Source organism: Falco biarmicus, chromosome 1 (genome assembly GCF_023638135.1).
Source record: "Falco biarmicus isolate bFalBia1 chromosome 1, bFalBia1.pri, whole genome shotgun sequence".
In the NCBI taxonomy this organism is placed as follows: Eukaryota; Metazoa; Chordata; class Aves; order Falconiformes; family Falconidae; genus Falco; species Falco biarmicus.
In genome coordinates this window covers 49809726-49834405 of record NC_079288.1, presented here as the reverse complement: position 1 = coordinate 49834405, position 24680 = coordinate 49809726, and the positions used below count along the sequence as shown (strand labels likewise).

At 40.8% G+C, this 24680-nt stretch overlaps 1 protein-coding gene across 2 annotated transcripts in view; it reads left to right on the top strand.

Annotated features, from left to right (window-relative positions):
- MND1 (meiotic nuclear divisions 1) overlaps positions 1-18525 on the top strand; it is a 44830-nt gene extending 26305 nt beyond the window's left edge. For both annotated transcript variants that reach the window (XM_056331795.1, XM_056331788.1), the window contains exons 7-8: positions 16535-16579; positions 18275-18525. In XM_056331795.1, the coding sequence (XP_056187770.1) occupies positions 16535-16579; positions 18275-18381 (152 nt within the window). In that variant the 3' untranslated portion in view covers positions 18382-18525. The remainder of the gene's footprint in view (positions 1-16534; positions 16580-18274) is intronic.
- Positions 18526-24680: the final 6155 nt, after the last annotated feature.

Genomic DNA, 24680 nt, shown 5'->3' with positions numbered 1-24680 from the left:
CACAGATTTTTAAAGCCTTTTCAACCTGCGAGTGATAGGATTTTTTCCTAGCTGTACAATTTAGGTAACACAATCCTTGTGATTACTTTCAGTTAGCTCACCTGCGCAGGTTACTAACTCTAAATTACCTTATGTTAATTTTGAGTCGGATATCAGAGATGGCTGTTATGATATATAATTGCACTGGTTTTAAGAGTTGGATTGTTCAATATAGTATGTTTAGTAATGGGCAGTTGTCACTTTCTACATTTGGGTTTTCCCTCTTACTTAATGACTTCAAACTGTTAAGGAAATCTTCTTGATACTCAGTATAAAATTTCACTCTGTTAAATAAATTCCCATCCCATATCATAGAGCTGCCTTGATTTTTGTCATGGTATTTTAGGGGTGAATCAAACTGTCGTCTGATTTCAGTGGCCTTCAACTTTCGTGAATGCTTTGCTATGCCTTTTTAATTGCCCTTTCCCTCAAAGTAGTATTGCAGAAACAAACCTATTGTAGAGCGATGAGCCTCATTAAAACACATGCATACTAATTCCAGGGTCAAAACAGAGTCTGGATGATTCATAGCAAATACTTGAAGACTCAACTAAAAGCTGAACATCTGTCTTGCTTCCTGAGTCTTACGGTGGGAAAGTCATGTTTGACCATGTAACTAAATATCCTATAACACATATTCACAAGTGGGCAAATCAGAGTACTAAAATACTAGCTCTCTTTTTTTGCTGACTTCATTGCTTGTCCTTTTAATATCAGTAACAAATGTTTTGCAATATGTTTCTGCTTAATTTCCTTGGCTTTCGTATTAGAGAGCTGAAGTATAAACTTTAATGCCTTCCCAAGTTTACAGGATTTGAACACAGAATTTCAGTATTTGTATGTAACTACAGTAAACAGCAGAAGAAACAAGATTTAGAGACTGACCACTAGAGGAAGCTACATAATAGTCTGGTCTTGTGGATATATTTGGATAATTCCATTTTACAGGTAGGGTATTATAAAAATATATCTAGAATTGCAAAATATATGGATTTCTCTAGCAACCACTGCAGTTCAGTGGTTGAAGCTTGTCTTTGCCACTGGGAAATGTTAAGCCATCTTGTGTGAGTTAGGATTGAGTAATAAATTCTTCCTCAACATTAAAGGCAGTAAAACTGACAACAGCCGAAAAAAAAACCCAACCAACTGGGATTTTATACTTCTCTGTTAAACTTGTGATCCTGGTTCAGCTAGCACAGGACAGAGCCCTTGTTTCTCAGCTTTGAGGCAGATTTTTGTAGGCTGGAGGATATTCTCATGGGAAAGCACTCATTGTAGAGAAGAGATTCTCTAGTCCTCCAGGAGAAAGGCTTTTATAACATAACATGTATGTGTAGAGTTGGATACATGTGATGCTGCTAGATTCCCTAAAGATTATGGTAGAGGACCAAGGCATGGAGAACGCAAGGTTTCAGTAGTTCATAATTTATCCAGAATTTCACAGGGCCAACCAAAAAAGCTCCACACGTCAAGATTAACCTTCTGCGTAAGTTTAATTCTTTCAGCCCTCCAGAGAGAAATTTTAGGGAGCTAATGAAATTTTTCTGATAATTAATTTTATAGAAAGGCTCATCTGGCAACCTAAGCGTGTAAATGATACAGATTTTGCTCTGAGTTGTTGGCCCGCTTGTAACTGGGAACAGCTAGATGTTTTCAGTGTTCACTGTAAAACAAACATTTCTAGAATTTCAAATTTCTTGTTCTTCCACTGTAATTAGAGGAATGTTGATTCATACTATATAAAAACATTGTTGGGTCTTAGCTATGTTTTTCACAGTAGCCATGCTTTGGTTACTTTGTGCCTTTGCATAGGACAGTAATCTTGGAAATAGTTACATACTGACTGAAGTAAGTGACTTCTCAGTGGTATGATTGCTAATATTTTTGGTGCTTGTCTTAGATGTTGCCTGTCAGCATTCCTGTTTTATTTAGCATGGTTTTAGAATGTCAAATTACTGATAATTTTCATGCTTTAGGCTTTTACCTTTAAAACAAAGATCTGAATGTGTCTAGATGAACTGTATTTTCAAAAAATTAGCAGACTGCCATACAACACATGTAATGGAGTAATTTTGGTGTCAACCTTTTTATTTTTGCTCTCTTTATTTTTGTCTGGTAGCAAGAGGCATAAGTGGTTCAAATGGACAGGATTTCAAACCATAAATGCCAGATAGTTTTCCATTTGAATCTCTACCGGTGTGATCTCAGAGGCATCACTTCAGTCTAGTTCAGGGTTAGATTATTTTCTAAAAGTAATACTTATGTGGCTGTGTAGGCTTTACTGAGTACCATGAAAATGTCATGCTAGATGTAGTATGTACTTGAAAGTGTCTTTTTTTCATTGTAGATGCTTCAAAAATCTCTAGTTCTGATGTGTCTGAACACTGAAAATTCCAGCTTGACAGACTGTTGTGAAGAATTATGTTGGGGTATACAGACAGGATGAGAAAATAGTTCTAGGTTTACCAATTTCTTCATTCATCTTAATATCTTGAGGCTAAATGCTGAAAAGGTAATATTGATTTAGCTGCTGGAATTTTGGGGTGCATAATTTGGTTTTTGTTTGGGATTTTTTTATTTGTTGATACACCCAGCTATTATATTCAAATAAATTTGACAATGTGTATACATGCAGATGTATTTAGTGTTACAAAAACTGAGTACCATGTGCTAGATTCTTCTGGGCGTTTCTTACTAATACCATGAATAGTACTTGTTCCTAGAGGGGATATGGTAGTGAAGAAATGAAATTAAGATTAGACTATCCTGGCTAATGGAGAAGCTTTAAAATGAGTTGCACTGGTTTTACTCAAAATTTGCCAAAACACCGGTAATTTTAAAAATGGTTTAATGGGTTTTGTTTTACATTTTGTAGCAAAGACTATTGTCCAGTAAACATATCAAAAAGATTATTTAAACTAAAGATCCTTGTCAGTGCTTTCAGTTAATGAACTATTCAGTAGCTATTTTTATAAATATAATGATTCACTTGGAAAAGTGAATGTCTACAACTAATTTGAAGCCCAGTCTAGGTGCCACCAAGATCAATAGGGTACAGATCAAGCCTATAGAAAGTAGTTTTGGTTTTTTTTGAATCGCCCCTGGATTCAATATGTTCCATTTGTAATTAAGAGGATGTTTTCTAGCTACTAACCATGAAACACACACCTGGCATCTTGAGAGACAAGCTGTGCTTTTTATGGTTTATGCATCAACACCATCAACAATGATCTGCAACTAGAAATTAGTCATTCTCTTGAAGTTACACTAGTGTCTCTACCCTGACTTAGGTTAGCCTTAGAGGGTTAAACTGAGCTTTGGAGTGAATCGGACACTTGCTTAAAAGTACGTAGAAATATAATAGATTTAAAAGCAAGCACTCCTTTCTTAATTTAGTTGCATCTTTCAGAGGTTTGTATGTTTAATGTATTCATCTCCTGAAGATCTGGATGAGGATATGACAGGAAATAGACAATATATGTTCACGTACGTGGCTTATGGGCTATCTGCTACTAATGAAAACGAAACCACAAAGCCCACCCCCACCTCCTTTATTTTTTCCCTTTTTCCCTCCTTCATCATAGAGTACCAGAATGTATAGAGATGTACACCAGTAATGACAGAGCACATTTACTCAACTAATTGCATCGTGCTAAGATTTTTTTTTTTTTTATGCTTTCCCTGCTCCCTATACTGTTCTTTGAATGGCATGTCATTCAGTTGGAAGGTTGGCAAATTAAATTAGCTGTTCAAAAGCTACATTAAAAGACAAAGCAAAATGCTTTACCAAAACTAAACATAAACTTTATTCCTAATTATTTCTAAAAATAATAAATGTACTTGAGTGTAATCATAGTTACACATAGTAACAGTAAACGTAACTTTTAACTGTTAAGTAAAGTTGAAAAAGGAACAAGGTACTAATTAGTTGAATTACAAATGTATACTTGATCACTAATGCTCCAGGCTCCTTTGGTAATCGTAGCAAGTGAGAAGGAATTGGAAGTTTAAGCAGTATTTTTGTTCCTTTATCTTCATCCCTTCCGGTTTTCTTTTTATCTTGAAAATGAAGGGAGGTTTGTTTGCAGTTCAGGTTATCAAAAATGCTGGTCCTTTGACAGAGCAAACACTTTCAGAGCAGAATCTGGCTGTGATTACCGGAGGCCATAACGTGGTGGTTTAAGGAACTTCCCTGGCAAAAGTAGGTTAAAGAATCGTCACCGTGGCCCTTCATTCCTGAGCTGCAGTTTCCCAATGGTAACAGCAAGTTGTCAGCTTGAGTTAGGAACTGATGGTGTATATATCCTTGTCTTGTGGCAGACTCTCCCGAGGTCTTTGGAATTGGTTCCCACCAGGCAGTCTGTCTGATGAAGTCTTTTGCTGCCTTCTTCAAAAGGCTTTCATGCGTGTGGTAATTAGTCATGCATCTTCCAGAATTGTCTGTCCTGTGGTAGTTGCCCTGAAGAGCAACCAGGGATCCTCCGACTAACTGGGAGCACATCAAGTGACAGATTTTCAAAGGATATCTTCCTGAACTCTGCAATGAATTGAATTGTGTAGAAAATTAATTTGAAAAGAACTGAATGAGAGAGGAACAGGGGCAGGTAAGTGGGTGAGCAGCTCCTGGTGCTTGGAAAGGAAGGAGCATATAACAACCACGAAGAGTAATGAGCCAAGGACCACCAGGACAGACTGATGCAGCTTAAGATACATCTGCACGTATATTCCTAAGGTGCAAAGCTTAAAATGAAATGTGAGGCTTTTGGCTGAGGCTGGGAATCTGAGGGGTCATTTGGCTTTCAGCAAATAGCCCTAATTCTCTGTGTTTTGGATAATTTACTTGTCTGTGTGCTTGACCTAAAGTTTGGACTGCAGCTAAGACGTCACTGCAATGAAAAACTAAATGTTTAGACACATGCATACGTGTGTTTTTCTAGCAAAACTATTCTTCTTGGGGAGTGTCTAGTTAGGCCAGCTTGCTTTAAAATGAAGCTGCATTTTAACTGGTTAAGAAAAAACAAATCAAAATACCTTGTCTTTTGTCAGTGGGGTTTTACTTGGACACTCAGAAGGCAGACAGCTGGAAGATCAAATCTTTAGCTAATGTATGTAACACCCTGCTTAAATAAACTGGCTACTCTGGCAAGTTACTTCTTGAAATTAGATGAGAAGGCTCACAAGGCTTATTTTTGTTCTCTCTGCTTATTTTGTTTCTTACTTGTTTATATTGGCATGGCAGAAAAATGTGTAGGGTGAGAGACAGATAGGTGAAATACACAGGAATAATTTTATTGTCTGAGCCGGTAAATCCTTATGGCAAAAGCTGTTGAGCTGCTAAGGAATGGTAGACATTTGATAAAATTTGTCATGTGGAAAATGGCTACTTGTGACTACATTTATGATTTAGATATCCTTGATTTAGAAGTGAATTGCTAGCAATCCATTTGGCCGTGTGCTGAAGCCCTGAAGAGAGCATCAAACGGAAGTAATCTATAGATCATTTATATATTTGAAACAAAAAGGCTTTTGTAGAGTGATTATTTTGCTTCTCTCTCCCAGTGTTAGACTTGCTAGGTTAGTTTTGTGTGGCACCATGCATTCAGACTGCTTTGATAAAGTTATGGTGATATTCGAAGGAATTTAAAAAAAAAATACTGCTTTATATCTTTTAATGACTTCCATATGCAAAATGATGTCAGGGAAGGTATTGTGGATTTTTAATTCCTTGTCTTCAGTGCTAGGTTGCAGGACTGTCAAATCTAATCTTCCTCGGCCTTGTTTAAAAAAAAATGTATTGCCAATCTCTCATTAGGAAATCTCCCACATGTTATGGGATGGTAAGTTATGTTTTCATTGTGAGTTTATCTAGATTAGAACTGTATGTTATCGGTATATATTCCTAATGTAGATGCCCTGTTCTGTGCTATTTAACTGCAAACATTTTGTAGAGCAGGTTGTATGAGTGCAAGACTAATCTTGGCACTGATGGTGTATTTGAGAGTATTTCTAAGGGGTTTTCTCCCCTCCTCACTTTAACATCTTATGAGCTAGTTTCACTGAAAGGAGTAGGGTATCAGAAAAAAAATCTGGAACAGAGAACGAATTTGGAAACACCTTGAAAACAGAGGGGTTTGTCTTTGCAACTGTAAGAGACTTTTATAGACTGGCAGAAGTTAGTCTTTGGTGTTTTCACTCAGTTTGCATGATACTGTGGTAAGGAGAGTAGGGAAACACAATCCTGATGAAACTGCAGTAGTTTGAATGTCAGACAATTTTATAATTATACCGAAGGTGTATTCGTAAGTAATTCAGTATCGGAAAGGGAGGTAGAATTGCTGAAGCTCTGAGATAGGGTCTGTTGTGTCTGTGCATATGCTCAGTGTTTATATTAATGAGCTGGTGTCATGGTTCTGTGCTAGCCAGCAACTAAGACCCACACAGCGGCTTGCTCCCTCCCACCCCAGCAGGAGAGGGGAGAGAGGAGAGAACTGAAGAGTAAAAGTGAGAAAACTCAGGCGTTGAGATAAAGACAGTTTAATAGGTAAAGAGAAAGCTGCAGATGTAAAGCAAAGCAAAGCAAACCAAGGAATTTGTTCACCATTTCCTATCAGCAGGCAGGTGTCCAGCCATCTTCAGGAAAGCAGCGCTCCATCACATGTCATGGTTACTTGGGAAGACAAAGGCCATCGCTCCCAACATCCTCCCCTTCCTGCTTCTTCCCCCAGCTCTATATGCTGGGCATGACGCCATATGGTCTGGAATACCCCTTGGGTCAGTTGGGGCCGGCTGTCCCGGCTGTGTCCCCCCCAGCTCCTTGTGCCCCCCAGCCTGCTCGCTGGTGGGGTGGGATGAGAAGCAGAGAAGACCTGGACTCTGTGTAAGTTCTGCTCAGCAGCAGCTAAAACATCCCTGTGTTATCAACACTGTTCTCAGCACAAATCCAAAACACAGCCCCATACTGGCTCCTATGAAAAATATTCACTCTGTCCCAGCCAAAACCAGCACAGCTGGATAATAGAAGATACGCTTCTGTTACATTTGCATATGACAAAAGTAGGAGAGACTGCGTGGACAAAGGGCAAGGTGGGATTTTAAAATGAGCATGACAAATTGCAAAGATAGTCTAAAAAACACAGGATAAAATTCAGTAGGGGCAAGGGCACGGGTGTACACTCATTCAGGGATATCGTGTTATGCAAATGAACTGAAGACGTTGGTTAAGAGGGGGAGGATTTGAAGATGTCAAGTTTATAGGTTGAATATAAGACCTTCTTGTTGTTAAAATCAAAATTGATGTACTAAGATACAGAAACAGAAGTATAACCACAATGAGATGTATGAAATAATCTTTCTAAAGTTGGCATTAGTGGGGCTTCAGCTGTAATAAGTTGTCAGTATGGGATATCCTACCTGAGAGGTATATAAATAACCGGGGAGAATTCAGAGTAAGCAAAAAGGCCAGACATTGAGCAACTGCAATCTAGAAGAATTTTTTTCCCGAAAATAGGGCTCAAAAGAAGATTGCAGCTAGTGGGTTTCACGTATGTGTCTCTCCTTCAAGAAAGGAAAGGAATAGCCTGTTGGTGAGATTCATGGAGAACTCTGTAAGAAGCAATAGCCTTAAATCAGGGGGGAAAAAAAGATGAACAACTCTTCTAATGGTAGCAATAATCAAACACAGAGCTATATTACCTGGGAAGGTTGTAAAAGCTTTAACACTGGAAACCTTAAAACCAGGCTACAAATACCTCCCAAATGGCATAAGTAAAGTTGGACGTACCTTGAGTGGTGGGTGCAGAGACTGGAGGACCTGCTGCGATGCCTTCCAGATTCTTCTGTGCAACTTGTGACACGTGGGGCGTGCAGCAGAGTGACAGCCAGGACTTGACAAAAACCGTAGTGCTCTGGACCAGGCCTCCTTGCAAAATGCAGTTCAACAGCACAGAAGGTTGCGCATTCCTTGACCTGCGCTGTGGGTACGGAGTTTATTAGTAAGTGAAGTGGGGAGGGAGGAGTTGTCCACTGAAAGGAAAACAAAGTGTTGTTGTTAGGGAGCCCTGAATCAGAAAGGTGGTGTGCTTGTTTCCCTTCTGTAAGCACATTGCTTCCTTCCATTCTTTGATAAGGATGGATGTATTTTAGTTATACAACGAAGATTTCAGCATGGATCTTCAGGTAGAATACTTGAAAGGTAAATGGTCGGTCTTTTTTTTTGGTTTTTTTTTTTTTTCTGTGAGTACATGAATACAGTAAACTTAAGTGCAAGAGCATGTCTTTTGCATAGAGGTAGCAATTTTGATAGCAATTCTCATAAATTCTGTTGGACATTTTTCAAAAATGTGTACATCCAGATGAAGTTTGACAGTGTGACCTTTTCATATGGGATAGCTGGAGCCTTTGCTGATGTGACTTGACGCTTTTTTCGAACACACTAACAAAGATAGCAGACCCTTTAAAAGCATATTCCCAAAGATGTGGATCAGCTTATCAATAGCTTTACTATGCACTGCCATGTCTCACCATATAGACAGGACTGGCATTATGTTATGTATTTACTCTGGTTTATTTTCAAACATACACACACACAGCTGTTGCAACAAGAAATGCTAATTTAATTAAGTCATAAATCAAAATGTATTAAGTATTTCTCTGTCACAAATGGCTTATCTTGTGCTCTGTGCTTTTCAAAATAGTTGTAGATCAGTAGGTAGATTCATAATCAATACTTTCTTGTAGTTCTGAAAATTCAGGCTCTGTATGTAAAGAGATACTTCTTTTTATTATTTAGTAGTATGTCAGAGTAAGTAGTTCTGTTTAATTTGTGATGTCATTTAAATGAGAAACCATAGATATGCATTGACTTGAATTTAGTCCTGCGTTCTGAAGCATTGTAACCTGCTGATTAATACAATGGGGATAAGTGTTACGTGCGATACTGGAGTATGGGGGAGGAATTCCCTGTTATTATGGGTTCAAAGGAGTTGACAGAATCTTGATGTGCTATCACTTCTACACAAGAGCTCTTTATTCTGGTTATGAAACAACTCTTTGGGAAGTATGGGGAAAGGTAAAGACTGCATATAGTGTGGAGGTATCTCTGCCTTATACTTGCTTGCAAAACGTTAGTCTAAAGCGATTCTGTTGTGAGTTACCCTACTTGACAGTGTTGTAAACTACTTGGTCTCAAGGATACTCAAATAATAGACTTTAAAGCCGCCACTCGATCACATAATTGCCATGACTAGTCTCTAATGGCAAGCTACAGTTTCTTGATTGGAGTCTCTGGTACCAGTCTGTGGATAGACATGTCAGTAGGACTTACTAGGCAATTACCTTTTGTACTTTCTGTGGATGACAGGTGTATAATTTCTATGTTCACCTTCTACCTTGGCATTTAGAGATGGGCTCGTTATTTGCATGAGATGTTTTCATTAATGGGAAAGATTTTGGAAACTGCATCACAAGATATTTTAGTGATGCTTCTCTAAGAGAGGTAGGGAAACACAATTCTGTCACAGTGTGATGATAGCAAGGTAGATAATGTTTTTGGAAAGTGAAGGCAGCCTGTGAGCAGGAGAGTGGATAACTCTGCAAAAGACAATGGATAATCAGAGTCGTTGGAGATTCAGGTTCACATGCTGTTCTTATGGTAGTTGCCATTTTTTGTATTTAAATTAATTCTGATTGGATGAAGAATTCATACTGGAATTCAAAGCCACCTAATGCAATTAATTTACCCTGACCAGTTTCATGAGAGAGACTGGGAATCTTTGGGCTAATAATCCTCACTGGTCCCTGAGAACAATTGCAGCTGTTGTCTGCGTTTCATGCAGAAGGATTGCAATTCACACTGTAAAATTACTCCCTTGCCCACCCACATGCACGTATCTGCTGACAATCCCACAGGCTGGTGGGTGACTGTATCCTTGAAAAGGTGCTAGTTCCCTGTTGCAGTCATAAGCCTTTTAAGTGAGGAAATCCATACTGTATTCTTGTGGTAGGTCAAAACTGGCACCAAACTGTTCTATAGTTCTATAAATATAACTAGCTTTTGTTATTCTATAGAAATAGAGGTTCCTGGACCTGAATATTTTGTTTACACATAAAAACCTTAAAGTAATCCTTAAAGTTATCCTGAAAATGCCAGAGTAGAAGGTAGGAGAGAAAAGAAAGCTACAGCTCTTTGTGCTTTTCCAGGTCTGTAGGTGGTTAGGAGCTGGTTCTGGCAGCTGAGATTTTTTTTAGTATAGCTATTGGAGCTGGGACATGTTATCTTTACAGTCCAATTTTAAATACTAGTCATAGAATTGCGGTATCTTTTAGGTTGGAAAAGACCCTTAAGATCATTGAGTGCAACCATTAACCTAGCACTGCCAAGCCCACCACTAAACCATGCCCCCGAGTGCCACATCTGCATGTCTTTTAAATACCTCCAGGGATGGTGACTCGGCCATTTCCCTGGGCTGCCTGTTCCACTGCTTGACCACCCTTTTGGTGAAGAAGTTTCTCCAAATACCCAATCTAAACCTCCCCTGGTGCAACTTGAGGGCATTTCCTCTTGCCCTGTCGCTTGTTACTTGGGAGAAGAGACTGACACCTACCTCACTGGAATGTCCTTTCAGGTAGCTGTAAAAAGCGATAAGGTCTCCCCTGAACCTCCTTTTCTGCAGGCTGAACAACTCCAGTTCCCTCGGCTGCTGCTCATGAGACTTGTGCTCTGGACTCTTTATCAGCTTTGTTGCCCTTCTTTGGATGCACTCCAGCACCTCAGTGTCCTTCTGGTAGTGACTGCTTCCTTGGTATTCCTTTAATAATATGTGCAGGACTTAAAAAAGCTTTTAGAAAGAACCTGAAAGTAAGTTCGGAAAATGTTTGTGAGGAGATGGTGGTGGTTGTTGCTTTCACAGTTGTTTTTTCACCTGTGGAAGTGTCCAGAGTCTGATAGAAAGACTAACTTAATGTCCTGGAGTATATATATTGTGTTGGTGAGACGTGTGGTGGTGTTCCCCTCCTGTGAAAATATTTGAACCGTCAGGTTTTGGTCATTCCATTTTGGAATGCAAATAAGACATTTAATTCCCACCACCCTCTCTTCCAAAAGAAGTGAGGGAATCTGGGGGAAGGAGGGAAGAAGAGAAGAAAGAGGCAGCTGGAGGTCTGCAGTATGCTTAGAAGGGCATCCTGAGTTACATCAGTTACGTCAGAAACAATGTGGCCTTACTGTGCGAAGATTTGAGCCAATATATATTGCCAGTTCAGGTTTGCCCAGAAACATTGCTGTGTTCATGTTCTGTGCTGCTGGCCTTCGCTGCTGACCAGGTGCTGTCCACTTGCTTTAGAAGGCTGCTTACTGCACCTCCTGCACACCCTTTTGTCAGCTCTGTCCCCTTGTCTGCTCCTGAATCCCAGTGGGTTGCTGGTAGAATGTCACTCGCCTGCATTAAAAAGCATGTTCCCAACCCTTCCTCACTTTCTTTTTAGACATTCACTGCTGCTGGACCTTCCTTTCCCTACCTGTGCGTTACTTTAAGGGGATACAGGGGATTGCCCCTGTGATAAGGACAATCGCAGATACTCAGGACAATAGTTCTGTTCCCAAAATCTGACCTTTTGAGTTCCCTGCAGTTCTCCAGAGATACCTGGGGTTGAGGGAAGAAGAGACTTTGAGGACTGGTCAAAAATAACTCTTTGACCCTTAGCCTTTCACTGTTTAGGACGTATTTCTAGGTGTGTTTTGCTGACTAACAGACTAGTGTCCCGACTCTTGCATTGCTGTACACGTAGCGGTTGCTTTCTTCAGTTCAAGAGAGAAAATGCAAGCTTCCATTTTCCTGCTTAGAAAATACCAAGTGTGCCTGAAATTGGTTAGCAGAGGGTATGGGTGTGTGCCTCAGCCAAGTGAATGACTCGTATCCTGCAGGCATGGGAGCAGGAAGGTCTTATTCATGCACTGTCACACAAATTGGTGAAATAAATATGTAATGTCCAGAACAAATGGATTATTCTGTTGCTTCCATCCAGCAATTGTATATATTGTCAGCCTGTGTGCAGATGTATAGATATAGAGTGTAATTGGGGCCCAGTAGTAGTAATGAGAACATCTGGAAGCACCTAGAACACGTTGCCCCCTGTTGTGCTCACCTCTGCTGCACGTGTGGCCCTTTCATTGTCTTGCACAGCTTCTGTACCAGAGCACTGGTAGCTGCCAAAAATCACGTTCTGACAGAGCAGCTCTGCTCAGCCAGAGGATCAGCAGGACTCCAGCTGAGCTTGGGTCCAAGTCATTGTGGTGCTGTTGGCAATTAGCCGGTTGCCCTCAGCACTGTCTCTTGAGTTTCTCCTTTTTACAGTTCATATAGTTTGTGTCCTGATTCTTCTTTGGCATATATGTTTTCAAATTCCCATGCTGTTGTTGTCTAAGATCTTGAACTTTGTTTTTCAGGGCAGTCTAAAAATGAGGAGGCCGATGGCTGTGTGATCCTGTGGTGGTACAGAATAGACAATCAGAAGTAGTGTAACCTTGAATAACATCAGTATATAAAGTAGGCGTGTCTGGGGATGTCTGTTTTACTCCTCCTCCTCTCCCTCACCCTCAATGCATGTATGCATACAGATGACGCAACCAGTGAAAGTCCCAATAAGCAACAGTAAAAGGTTTCCAGAAAGTAGCCAAGGGGCAAATTCCTTCATTTCTGTCAGTTCCTGTGATGGAGTTGAGGGGCCTCTGGATGATGCTGGCAGTGATGCAGATGTAGCTGGTGTCTTCAGGTGATGCAGGTCTGCAACTACCAATACTTGTCTCTCTTTCCTCTTTCGGCCATGGTGTTAGATACGGCAGGTAGACAAGGTCCCGCAGTGGCATGATAGGAAGGAGCTGAGCCTGTTTCCAAGGGACTAAGTCTTGCCTTCAGATTGCTGAATGCTCAGCCCCCATAGCCATGAGGCAGGAGCTGAGATGATGACATATTAGTGTCTTGAGATGGATGAGGTGTGTGTCCCCTGCCTCAAATTAAAAAACAAAAAATGTGAGGGGGAAATTCAAGGGAAGGAATTGGTGGTTAAGCAGACTGCAGTGCTGTCCTGCAGCAGTGGCAGTGACAGTCTCACTTGATGACAAGAGACAGTGCAAGCTGTCTTGTCCAGCCTGAGCAAGCTCATGCAAACATGAAGAGCACATGGGTGTCTTGCAGCTTGCCAAGCTGGCTGGCATTGTTGATACAGTACGCCTGATGGTCAAAGCAGCGTTCAACAGGGCAGAATAAATCCATACCTGCATCCCTGTGGTGCTGTCATGTACATGGGCGTGTGGGCCAGCTAGTGTAAATGGGAAACAGCAAGCAGCAGACACTTTCCCCAGCCCCTTGTGAATGCATTTCCTGGAGATGTCACGTGCCTGAGGCTTTACAAGTGGCTCTTGTTTCTCCAGCTGTGAGCCCCCTGGCAGCACAGCAATGTGGGGCATGTGTGTCCCCCACCTCTGAAGGACTGAGGCAGCCTCTCTCGATAGTCAGCCAGATTGTCTGAATGTCACCTTCCCCATCCCGAAGTTCTGCCTCCACTGGTGATTCATCCACACTTCTTTTGTAACACTTTGTTGCCAGTCTGTGATCAGTCCCAAGTGGTGCATGGAAAGAATGGCATGGTTAAAATATGTCTTAATTTGTACAACTTTTACTCTCGGGAGTTTCTTTTGGGTTTGGGGATTGGTTTTTTTTTGTTATTTCTCTGCTATTTAAGTCACTGAAGGTGCTACCCACTGTGGGATTTCCCCGTTATCGCTTCCTGTTCTTGCTACCATGACTTCATTTCTAACCACAACTCGATTATAATGCAGCTGCCACCATTCTAACCTCCCTGTTGCCCAACCTGTATCTGTTGGTCACCTCAGCCTTTTCTTTGACAGAGGTAAGAAGTCACATTTTTGAAACACTTGATCACATATGTATATGTTAACATGCGTAAGCAATGTCTAAAGAGTGGCCATGCACCATGCTGCCGATACTGGGTTTTCTTTAATGCACTGCACCGTGTGGTCACTGAGCTTTAAGCACAGGGCTGGGTGCTGAAAGCTGCAGGAACTTAGAGCTGCTGTGTGATGGAGAAGCACAGGGCTCAGCTGGTTAGCAGCTTCCAGCACAGCAGAGCTTTCTGCTGAGACCTAGCAGGTGCAGTGGACTGGGTTAGCTCGCCCACCATCAGGATGCTGTCACCTTGCAGCTCTGGATCCATGGAGTTTAATGTTATTCCACTTTCCCGCTTTTCATTTCAAACTTCATTACTTGGAGTCAAAGACAGTTTTCCAGTTTTACTCGACAGTTTCAGAAAGATGCTGAGGGAAGTATGATAGCTAACATATTTAAAATCTTGGCCATTGGAAGCCCTTACCCTGCAGGCTTGCTTTAAGTAATAATAATTTTGCTAGCATTGCTTTAAGTACTGTTCAAAATGCCATTGGCTGCCAGTATGTTGTCAGTGCTGCCGGTCAGGGAGCTGAACAAGTGGGGGTGGCAACAAGCGGTCAGCAAAGGAAATAAGGAATATCTCTCTCAAGCTAGGAGTAACTTGAATTTCTGATGCATGCATGCAAGCAAAAATGCCATCTTCTCACCCACTCCCTTCTTTTGCTCATCATTCTTTTTTGCTTCATGCTGTGCCCAAACTTTCTGATTGTAGGCCACTTTTAGAAACTGCACTGGTTTTGAAATGTTGTTTTACTCTGATTTAACATTTTCCATATCAGTTACTGAAGTATTAAGGGTAGAATAATGAGTGCTTATCTTCCTGTGTGCTAGCAGATGATTTTTCAACATAATTTAATTTCGCCTGTGTATAATCTTTTTAACAATGGATACCTGATCATATATTTACTTCTTAGTACCCCTGGAGACAATTCCATGCTGACCATTTGAATGAGTATTATCATGGAAGTACTAACAAGACTACTGGGAAAAATGAAGTTGTGTAGGTGCAAGAACCATAATGATTCTGATAAATTCCCACATTACAAACCAACCTGTTTCATTTGATTCATGGAATCACAGAATGGTTTGGGTTGGAAGGGACCTACAAGATCACCTAGTCCCACCCCCCCTGCCATGGGCAGGGACACCTTCCATCAAACCAGGTTGCTCCAAGCCCTGTCCAACCTGGCCTTGAGCACATCCAGGGATGGGGCAGCCACAGCTGCTCTGGGCAACCCTGTTCCAGTGCCTCAGCACCCTCACAGGGAAGAATTTCTTCCAAATGCCCAATCTAAATCTCCCTTCTTTCAGTTTAAAGCCGTTCCCCCTTGTCCCATCACTGCAGGCCCCTGTACAACGTCCCTCCCCAGCTTTCCTGTAGCCCCTTCAGGCACTGGCAGCTGCTAGAAGGTCTCCCTGGAGCCTTCTCCTCCAGGCTGACCCCCCCAGCTCTCTCAGCCCGTCTTCATCTTCGTAGCAGAGGTGCTCCAGCCCGCCGAGCAGCTTCGTGGCCTCCTCTGGACCCGCTCCAACAGGCCCATGTCCTCCTTACGTTGGGGGCCCCAGAGCTGGACCCAGCGCTCCAGGTGGGGTCTCACCAGAGCAGAGCAGAGGGGGAGAATCCCCCCCCCCCCCCTCCCAGCTGCCGGCCGCGCTGCTTGTGATGCAGCCCAGGACGGGGTTGGCTTTCTGGGCTGCCAGCGCACGTTGCTGGGTCACGCTGAGCTTCTCCTCCACCAGCACCCCAAGTCTCTCCTCAGGGCAGCTCTCGGTCCATTCTCCGCCCAGCCTGGCTTTGTGCTTGGGATTGCCAAGTACTTGTAAGAGCAAAGGAACAAAAATTCTAAGAGGAATTTTTTTGATAATGTTTTGCCTCATGGAAACTATATAAAAGCTATTTGTAGTAATGGTAATTTACCATTATGTATTTGCATCTGGAGCAGTGGTAAGGGAGGGAAGCCAAGTTTAATAACTAGGAACATTATTTTGTCTTCATTTCTTTGAGGGGGTTCCCAAAGCTCAGGAGACCTTCCAGAGCTTTATGATAAACTTTTGGATTGATGTGATAGACTGCTACCCTTGTAATTCTTCTTATCTAATAGAGAGTCATGCATACCTATGTGATGGATTACTTATGTGTAGAGAGGATTATAAAATATTTTCCATCTCTGTTGCCTGTAGTATCTCCAGGCCACGAGTCTAGTTCCAATCTTTGTGCAGACAATTAAGCCCCCCAGGCAAACCAAACTAGGATTATTTTATTTTAAAATATACTTCAGAAATTCACAGTGGTTACCATATGGTATCTTTTATGTTTCTTTGCTCCTGTTTTTCTTTAGCTGAGCTTTGTGCTTGTTGGATCCTTAAAAGCATAAAACAGAAGAATGGTTTGGAAGCAGTAGAATAACTTCCTTATATTGTGTGGTTCCCTAAAAATGACATCAATAAAAAATTAATCTCTGTGCCTTGAAACTATGGTATGATTTTTACTGTGATATATGCTTTTTTGATTGTTGTTTTCTCCTCTGTTTCAGGGCAAACAAACAAAGTAGCGAAGGAGGCAGCCAACAGATGGACTGGTATGTATGCATTTATATTGCTTAATGCAGCTTCAGACTAAAGCAATTTCAGTAAAAGACCTACTCATTGTTAAGAATTCTAGATGTGATTAAGACTTGATGTAGGATAACCCTTGCTTATAAAAGAATGCAGAAATATACTAACAAATCATCATGATTTAAAAAAAAAACACAACATTTTCTCCGTTTAGTTACTGAACGTGCTTCATGTCACATAGCACCAGAAGAATAAATCTGCGATTTTGTACACTGTGTTAAAACCCGCAACTCATTTTCTTGGTTGAGTGAAAATCTCTTAAGATCAGGAAAATGTTAATAGAAAGAGACTGGAAATGGTGGTGTCCAGGTATTCAGAAATAGCTTATTTTCTTAATTTTCATCTGTTTTTCTAAAGAGTAGAATTCTTTATGGAACCTTATTGCTGCTACCATATGATGGATGCTAATATTAAGTAGGTATTTCTCAAACTAATTTATCAGCTTTGACGTGCAAGAAAAATCTGCACAGGTTTGAGGAAGTTTACTGGGATAACATTTGTATAGAAGTTTAACTCAATTTTGTTGCTGTTTAGCTTTGCTATGTTGCTATATAGTTCCCTTTTGCAGAGCCAGCAATATGTATGTCCTTTTTAAAAATTATTTAGAATATCATTGGTGATTTTTTTGTTCAGAATTCATCTACTACTGATGGACTGCTCCTATCATTGTTTAAGCCGGATATCATTGTCAAAGTCTTTTGACTATTACTATATTATTTCTTCATTTGTACTGGGTTGTTTACTGCATATGGGGAAATAAAGTTATGTTTGAAAATAACTTCTGGGAGTACTGTTGTCAGGGCTTTCTACTGCTGGTGACCAGCTGTTGATCTCAAGGTCTTGAGAGAGGTAAAGGAAGTGTGCCTCAGCCTGTAGAAGGTGCTTTGCCATTTGTTTAGACAATTAGGTAGGTTATGTGCTGTAGCATAATTTTCTTTTGAAGAGACAGTTTTAAAAGCAAATGTCTGATGGTTAAAGAAAAGAAAATATTTCTAAGGTGTGCAGACACAGACAACACTCCCTGCCTTAAAGAATGCTGCAATTTATGGGTGTTAGGAGTGATGTAGTTAGTTTCAATCAATATTGCAGTGAAAAATGATGTTACATTGAAAAGAATGCATATGCTAAAATAATAGTATTGTGATGCTAAAAGAGAAGTTCTGGCTAAAATAAAGCTACTTGAATGCCTTTTTTTTAACTTTCAGACAAAATGTACATTATCTGAACAAACGTACAAGGGACTAGAAAGGATCTTCTAGTTAATGTGAATCTGATTTTTACAGTTGTAGACAGTCACACAGTAGGTGTCTAGCTGAAAAAGGATCTGTAAAATACTTGTGTGTATTCACACTTACCGCATCACCCTACAGCAGGCTTACACTGTAATTGTAGTTTTCGGTCTTCTCATAGAAGAGGAGCAAGAAAAGAAAAAGGTAACTTCCAGGAAAGATGACGCATTTTATTTAGTGCTGTGTAAAAGTATGTCATTAACAAAAGCCTCCTGTTTTCTGTCCTAAATCTACTTGATAATGTTCCCCGCTACGTACCGTTTTCATATATGCAGAGATAATGCAAATGGAAGAATTTTGTTGTAGCCAAGACTATAATTCATGCTTTTCTAATTATTCAAAACCGAATGTTTTTCATTCTGTTTACAGATAACATCTTTTCAATAAAGTCCTGGGCCAAACGTAAGTTTGGATTTGAAGAGAGCAGAATTGACAAAGGTTTTGGAATCCCAGAAGATTTAGATTACATTGATTAGTGTCCAGCAGTTGATGGCTAACAGTTGTACATAGTTTGTTAAATATTCTCAGTTGTTATTTAAATATGTATCTGAATCCTCTCCAAACAACTGACCACCCTTTAATTTGCAGATTTTGTTAAAGTTAATAAAATTCTAAAAATATTTGTTGCATCTCCTTTTTTTCTTTGTATTCTGTGAACAGTAAATCTCTTTGTTTCTTCTCTGAGACAAAGAACGGGCAAGGGTTAGAAAGAATAATTGTCACAAAGTCCTGAGACGGGTTTTTACTCTTCTTTTGCTTAAGCAAAAGCGTGCCCATGGCTATTGTCATCTCACGTCTATGAAGACAGCGAAGTTATTGGGAAGATACCAAGTGGAAGATTTTCCTCTGGTAGAGGTAGCGTAGCAAGCTATCTGTTGCCTAAGGAAAAACATACGTGATGCCCGACACGTAGTACAATGTCACTGTGCTTACGATTGCAATGGAGATATTTCCTTCTCTGTGTTTGGAAAGATGTTATTTGTAATATGTATGATGATATTTAACATACAATGTGTTATGATCCGAGTTACAGCTTACCGTGTGCCAACTGGTAAAAGCTTAATGCAGGTAGGTAGTACTGAGCTGAAGGCAGTGCTTCTTACCAGCCCTGGCTTTTGCTCCACGAACGGAGTGCGAGGGACCACAGCGAAGTGATGGTGCCAAACCCCAAGGTATTGATGCACCTGTAGCTTGGGTGCTTGTTCTTACTCTTGGATTTTGTACTGTGAAAAACTAAAGAAAGAGCTTTTCCTGTTCTTTGTAAGAACATCTCTGAAGTAGATTATTATTTATTTTTTTTTACTACTTGTCTGTTTTTTCTGTGAATCTATTCTGAACCACCTGACAGGTGTCGGAAGCTTCTTGGCACATCTGCATTTTTGAGAGCACATATCTGCCACACACAAGATGATGATAGTGACTCAAAAGGCTTGTTTGTGTGAAGGAACGTTGAGCACCTGAACTTACTGATGGTTCTTACCTCTTAGAATCACTTTCACATGGCTGAACTACTCGTCGAGGAGTCGCGGGTAATTTATGGTGTGTAGCAGTTAGTGCAGCGAGACTTCCTCTGGACCTGCGGGGATGAGGGTTTCCTACTGATTTTTACTGCTTTGGCTGCTTCCCAAATTCAAGAAGGAAATGAAGATGACCAGCTATGTAAGTTTAGCTGCAATATTGTGGCTTCCTGTCTGTAGGGATTAAAGCACTGTGGACTGTAATAAACCATGAAATACAGTAAATAGCAACTAAGTAACTGTACCTGAGGTAGACTTGCTTGAAGATGCTGCAGTCAGCCCACATGAACAGTGCCTTTAAAATGTCAAGCACAGCCCTCATGCTTTGGACACAAAACTCGTGTAGTCCAAGTACAAGGAATTTTTAGCAACTTGAGCTTGTTTTGCAGGCACAGAATAGAGCACAGACATGCAGTTGTACTGTTTTCTGCTCCTGTCTCCTACTTCTGGTGCTGGTTAGCAAGCCTGGCAGGAGGATGTGTCTCCTCATGTAAGGACAGAACAGAAATTTCTCAGCTCAAAAGAGGCAGGGAAGAGGTGGAGCATTATCAGGGACCGATGCTTATTCCTCTAGTGGAATAGATTTATTTTGTGCTACCTTTCTTGTGGTTCTGCATTTTTAGTGTAGGTGATTTTCAACAGGAAAAGCAAATCCAGAACCTTTTGTGAAACAATTTGTATGTCTTCAGTATTCCAAGACACTTTCAAACTGCTGCATCTGCTCACTTTTGGAAGCTTTTCTTCTTAAAAAGAGATGTAGCAGACTCCTAAATCCCATGGTATGAGACCATGTATGATTATGTGGTTTGAGATGTGTGTTCACTTTCATTTTTAAGATAAACTGAGACTTTTGTTTTCTGCTGAGTTAAAAGTCACTGAGAGTTAGAATTATTTTCCTTCTGAGATGCATTTGCCTATTAGTCTATAACAAAAATTAAATGCTCGATCCGATCTTGTGTCCCAATTTGTTTCTTCAGAGTTTTCCTGAGATAGAATCTGGGATATTTCTGAAGAATTTAACATTAAAATGGTGGGTTTAAATGCTCACTTCTGCTGTCACTCTTGTGGTTATGTCACAGCTATATTATGTATATGTCTTCCTCTTTTTTTGTTTTTTTCTTCTTTTTTTTTTTTCCTCTGCCCAGTAGGTTTTTGCCCATGTAAGGTAAATATTTTCAACTGTGAACAGCTAAGTCAAGGGGTCAGGCTGTTAACTACAATTCAGGAGTATAACTAAAGTAGCTGCTAGTGCAAAGTGTGTAAATCAAAGGTAATTGTTTTTAGCAGAGTCTGCGGTTCTGACAGGAGCAGTATCAGGTCCAGCTTTTCAAAATTACCTCATGAGGAGTTTGTCACTACGGTACCAGGCTGAGGCGTTGGGTAAGCCTGCTGTTTGGGACTGATGTTGATTAGCAAAGCTAGACCCAGGAGAAAATACTTGTGTGTACCTGATCTACTTAGAAACCTTACCAGCTGAAAGAAAGTTTGCTGACTGTATCTGCTCTGAAACAACCTGTTCTTCCTCAGCTTCTCTTTTAACTAGCCACCTGCGTGCTCTGTACAGCACCAGGCACGGATCTAGGGCTCCTTCTGTGGTACTTGCAGAACATTAAAATGTTAACAGTCAAAGATTTAGGTTTTGATGTAATTCAGCTGCTAAACCTTTCATTGATGGATTCTCTGAAATATCTTAACTTTTTGGGGGTGTATTAACCTACATGCTTTAAAAGGGAAAACCCATGCTCTGAAGCAAATGGCACAGTGGTGCTGTGACCAAGTGGCAAAACTGGAACTGAAACTAATTGGGAGGACAATGGGAAAAGAAACCCAACCTGTGGCGATGACTAAGATGATGCAGGAGCTTCTTACAGAGTCCTCCTGTCACCCAGATAATTTCCACTAGTCAGATGATCTGGCTGGTGCTTATCTTCCCCTTGTTTCTGGTAGAGGTGAGGTTTGTATGATTATGTTTTCAGTCATTTCTCTCCTCCTTTTCCTTCCCACTGTTCTTAAATTTCACAGTGGATTTCAGCCAAATTCAGTCTGAGGGGCTGCAGCGTGAGCGCACGATTTATCTGCTCTGCTTGGCTGGCTGCCTGATAAATACAGACGTTCCCTTTCCCACCTGCCAGTTTAGGGACCTGAGAAGGGATAGAACATGCTGGAGGTGGGAGGAGGAAGGAAAAATGTTGAAGATGGCTGTAAAAGACCTGGAAGCATTAGGTGCCGGCTGGTGGCTGAGATGGGACAGTATCTGCATCATGTCAGTGTGAAGGAACAGGGATCTAGGAAACTGGTCTCTTGGCAGCCAGACTTCGTTACTTCTGCTGCTCACGGAGCTATGATTATTAGTCTGGGGAGTTGTGGCACTCTAAACTCACACAAGGGTTCACCGAGACAGCGATTAGATGTGTCTTGCCTGCTCTAGAGAATCCACACACCCCAGAAGTGCATGTCTGGTTGCTTCAACAGCTGAAGTCCTTGGCTAATCCTCGGTGTCACACAGGTGACTGGATTCTTCTGTTTGCAGTTAGTTGCCATCTAGATGCCATGCTTGTGTAAATGCGCTTGTGCTTAGGAGATCTGCCTTCACAGCAGCGATAGCCTTTCTCTTTGGTGTCCCTTTCTCCTTATCCCTTCTGCATTTTCTCTTCCACTCCTCCACTGCCATCTCCCTTGCAGATCTGCTTACAGAAGCTGTGTAGGCTGAACAAGCAACACCCTGCACAGTACAGACGGTTGTCTTGTACTCCTCTTGCTGACACACCTACCAGCAAATGCACCTTCCAGTGCACAGGCATATAGGAAGGCAAACATCTATATGTTACACTTACCTTTTTAAACTGTATGTGCAGAAGGTTTTATGTCAAGAAGACTAGAGGGCAAAAACATCTGTGAACACCACCACAAGCACCACTGAACTGTTCAGGGTCAATTCAGAAGCCTTATAATGCCCGACAAATGAATGAACAGGTTTTATACTATGGACAATTTGTCATCCAGTCATTATTTCACCTAACCTAGTCAGAAAAAAATTCCTTTTGGAAAAAAGAATCCTGGTGAAGTATTTATAAAGAACAGCTTTCAAGCAGAACTTGCAGGGCAATTTTTTGTTTCCAGTTATTTGATGAAAACCCAAGTTATTCTGAGAAACTAAGAACCATTCCACATGAAAGACTTCATTTAAAAAAAAATAGTCCATCCTTTTGTTTCAAAAAATGTTACTGGTCTATTGGCAACCAGCTCTAAATCCTATAACAGTCTGAGGGCACCTGTCTTCAGGTGAGGTGATGAACTTCAATTGTGCTGCTGCTGAAGCTCAAAAGGAAAAGCTGTTAAAAGTTAGGGCTCTTAGAGAAAGCCAGCGGAGGAAGAAGTTGTGTTTAAAGTGAAAAAGGCCAGAATTACTGCCGGTCTTACAGGGATCCACCTCTTTCCCTGGCCACCTTTGGTCCTGTCACCTGCCTTCAGGCTGTGCCTTAGTGGCATTCTGGAGATCACATTTATATGCTGAGGTGCAAAAACTTTTTTTTTCTCATTTCTGCAGTCCACAGTGGGAAAAATGATTATTTTTTTTCCCCCTCTCCTTTCTGTTGAGGACAAAAAGAGGAGGAGAGGAAAGAAGTCAGTAACATCATGTGTTCTTGAATTACCATTACTATCCATGCAAAATAATGCCTCTGGCTGCCTCTAGCGTTCTGGAGGACTTTTGAAGGAAGATAAAAGTCAGATCTTCATATTTTATTTTCAGCTGCTCAGAAAAATTGATTGGCTAGTAGATTAATTTTTTTTCCCCTGTTATGCTCCCAGTGGCAGAAATGCTATTTGATTAATTTTTTGCATGGACATCAGTTAATCATCACAGTAAACTAGATTCCTCTGTGGGCTTTCTGTCCTCCTCAAATATATTCCAGGCAGTATGCTTTTCACTGTTTTAAAAGTCAGGCAATTCCCGAGATCAGTGATTTTAAAAAAAAAAAAAAAAAAAAAGTCAACGCTCTGTAGCAGACCTGTTTGTTGTTCCAAGGTCATTAATACTGTATATGTTTGAGAAAGGTGTATAAGAAATAGCCAATCTGAACCTCCCCTGGCGCAATGTGAAGCCTTTCCTCTTGTCCCGTCGCTTGTGATCTGGGAGAAGAGACCGGCCCCCATGTGCCTACAACCCCCTCTCAGGCAGCTGTAGGAGCAATAAGGTCCCCCCGAGCCTCCTCCTCTCCAGGCTGAACACCCCGGTTCCCTCAGCCGCCCCTGACAAGACTTGTGCTCCAGACCCCTCACCACCTTTGCTGCCCTTTGAACACGCTCCAGCACTTCTATGATTCTAAGAGCTCAAAAATAATAGTTTCAGTATCATCTGGTGAAAGGCAAGAAGCTTTATTTTTTTGTTTCCACTATGCACTGATTTCAATATTCATCATTAGCATCCTCAGCTATTAAAGAAAAAAGGAAAAACACCTGGATGATATGTTCTGGTTTTGGTGTAACTACTATCAAAGGTTCAGTGAGTGAGCAATTTTTTTTTTAACAGGTATTTTGAACAAACCAGCTTCAAATCCATCTTTGGAGTCCATCAACTTTTTCTGGTCCTTTCAAGTAAAGGTGTTATAAAAGTTCTGGTTTACTGTTCGTCCTTAGATTGGAGGTGGTAAAAATGAAAATAGTTAAAATAATTAAAAACCAAAACTTCAATTTAAAACATTTTGTTCAAAATTGGCTATTGTATCTTTGAAGCTGTCTTCTTCTGTACCAAATAAAAAAGTCTAGGAGCCCTTTCCTTATTAATTGTCTAAGTTGTTAGAAGATTGTACAAATCTGGGAAAACTGAGTAGGACAGAGGTCTTCACTCTTTAGAGTAGGCGTGATACAAAATCTGCATCTTGGGGTTGCATACTTTCACTCTTACTCTTTCGTCAATGCTTATGCTAATTACTGAAATGGAGAGAGTTTTCTGTCAGGTGCCCTTTACTGATATGCAAATTTGCCTGTAAACTTGACGGGAACTTGAGAAATGAAAAAGGGGAATTTAATTTCAATTTTTTGGTTCTTCTTAGGCTTTTGCCTCATCGGTCTTGAGCCAACGGAATGGGCATTGTCTGACCTGTTTGGGACCAACTTCCTGATTTAGAAAATCATAAACAAAAAAGCATTGATTCCTGACTTGCTATGCAAGTCATATACTTGCTATGCAAGGTATATTTCCTATACCTACCCCCCAGCTGCATCATCTAGCTTTTGGTAGGGAGCAGATACAAAAA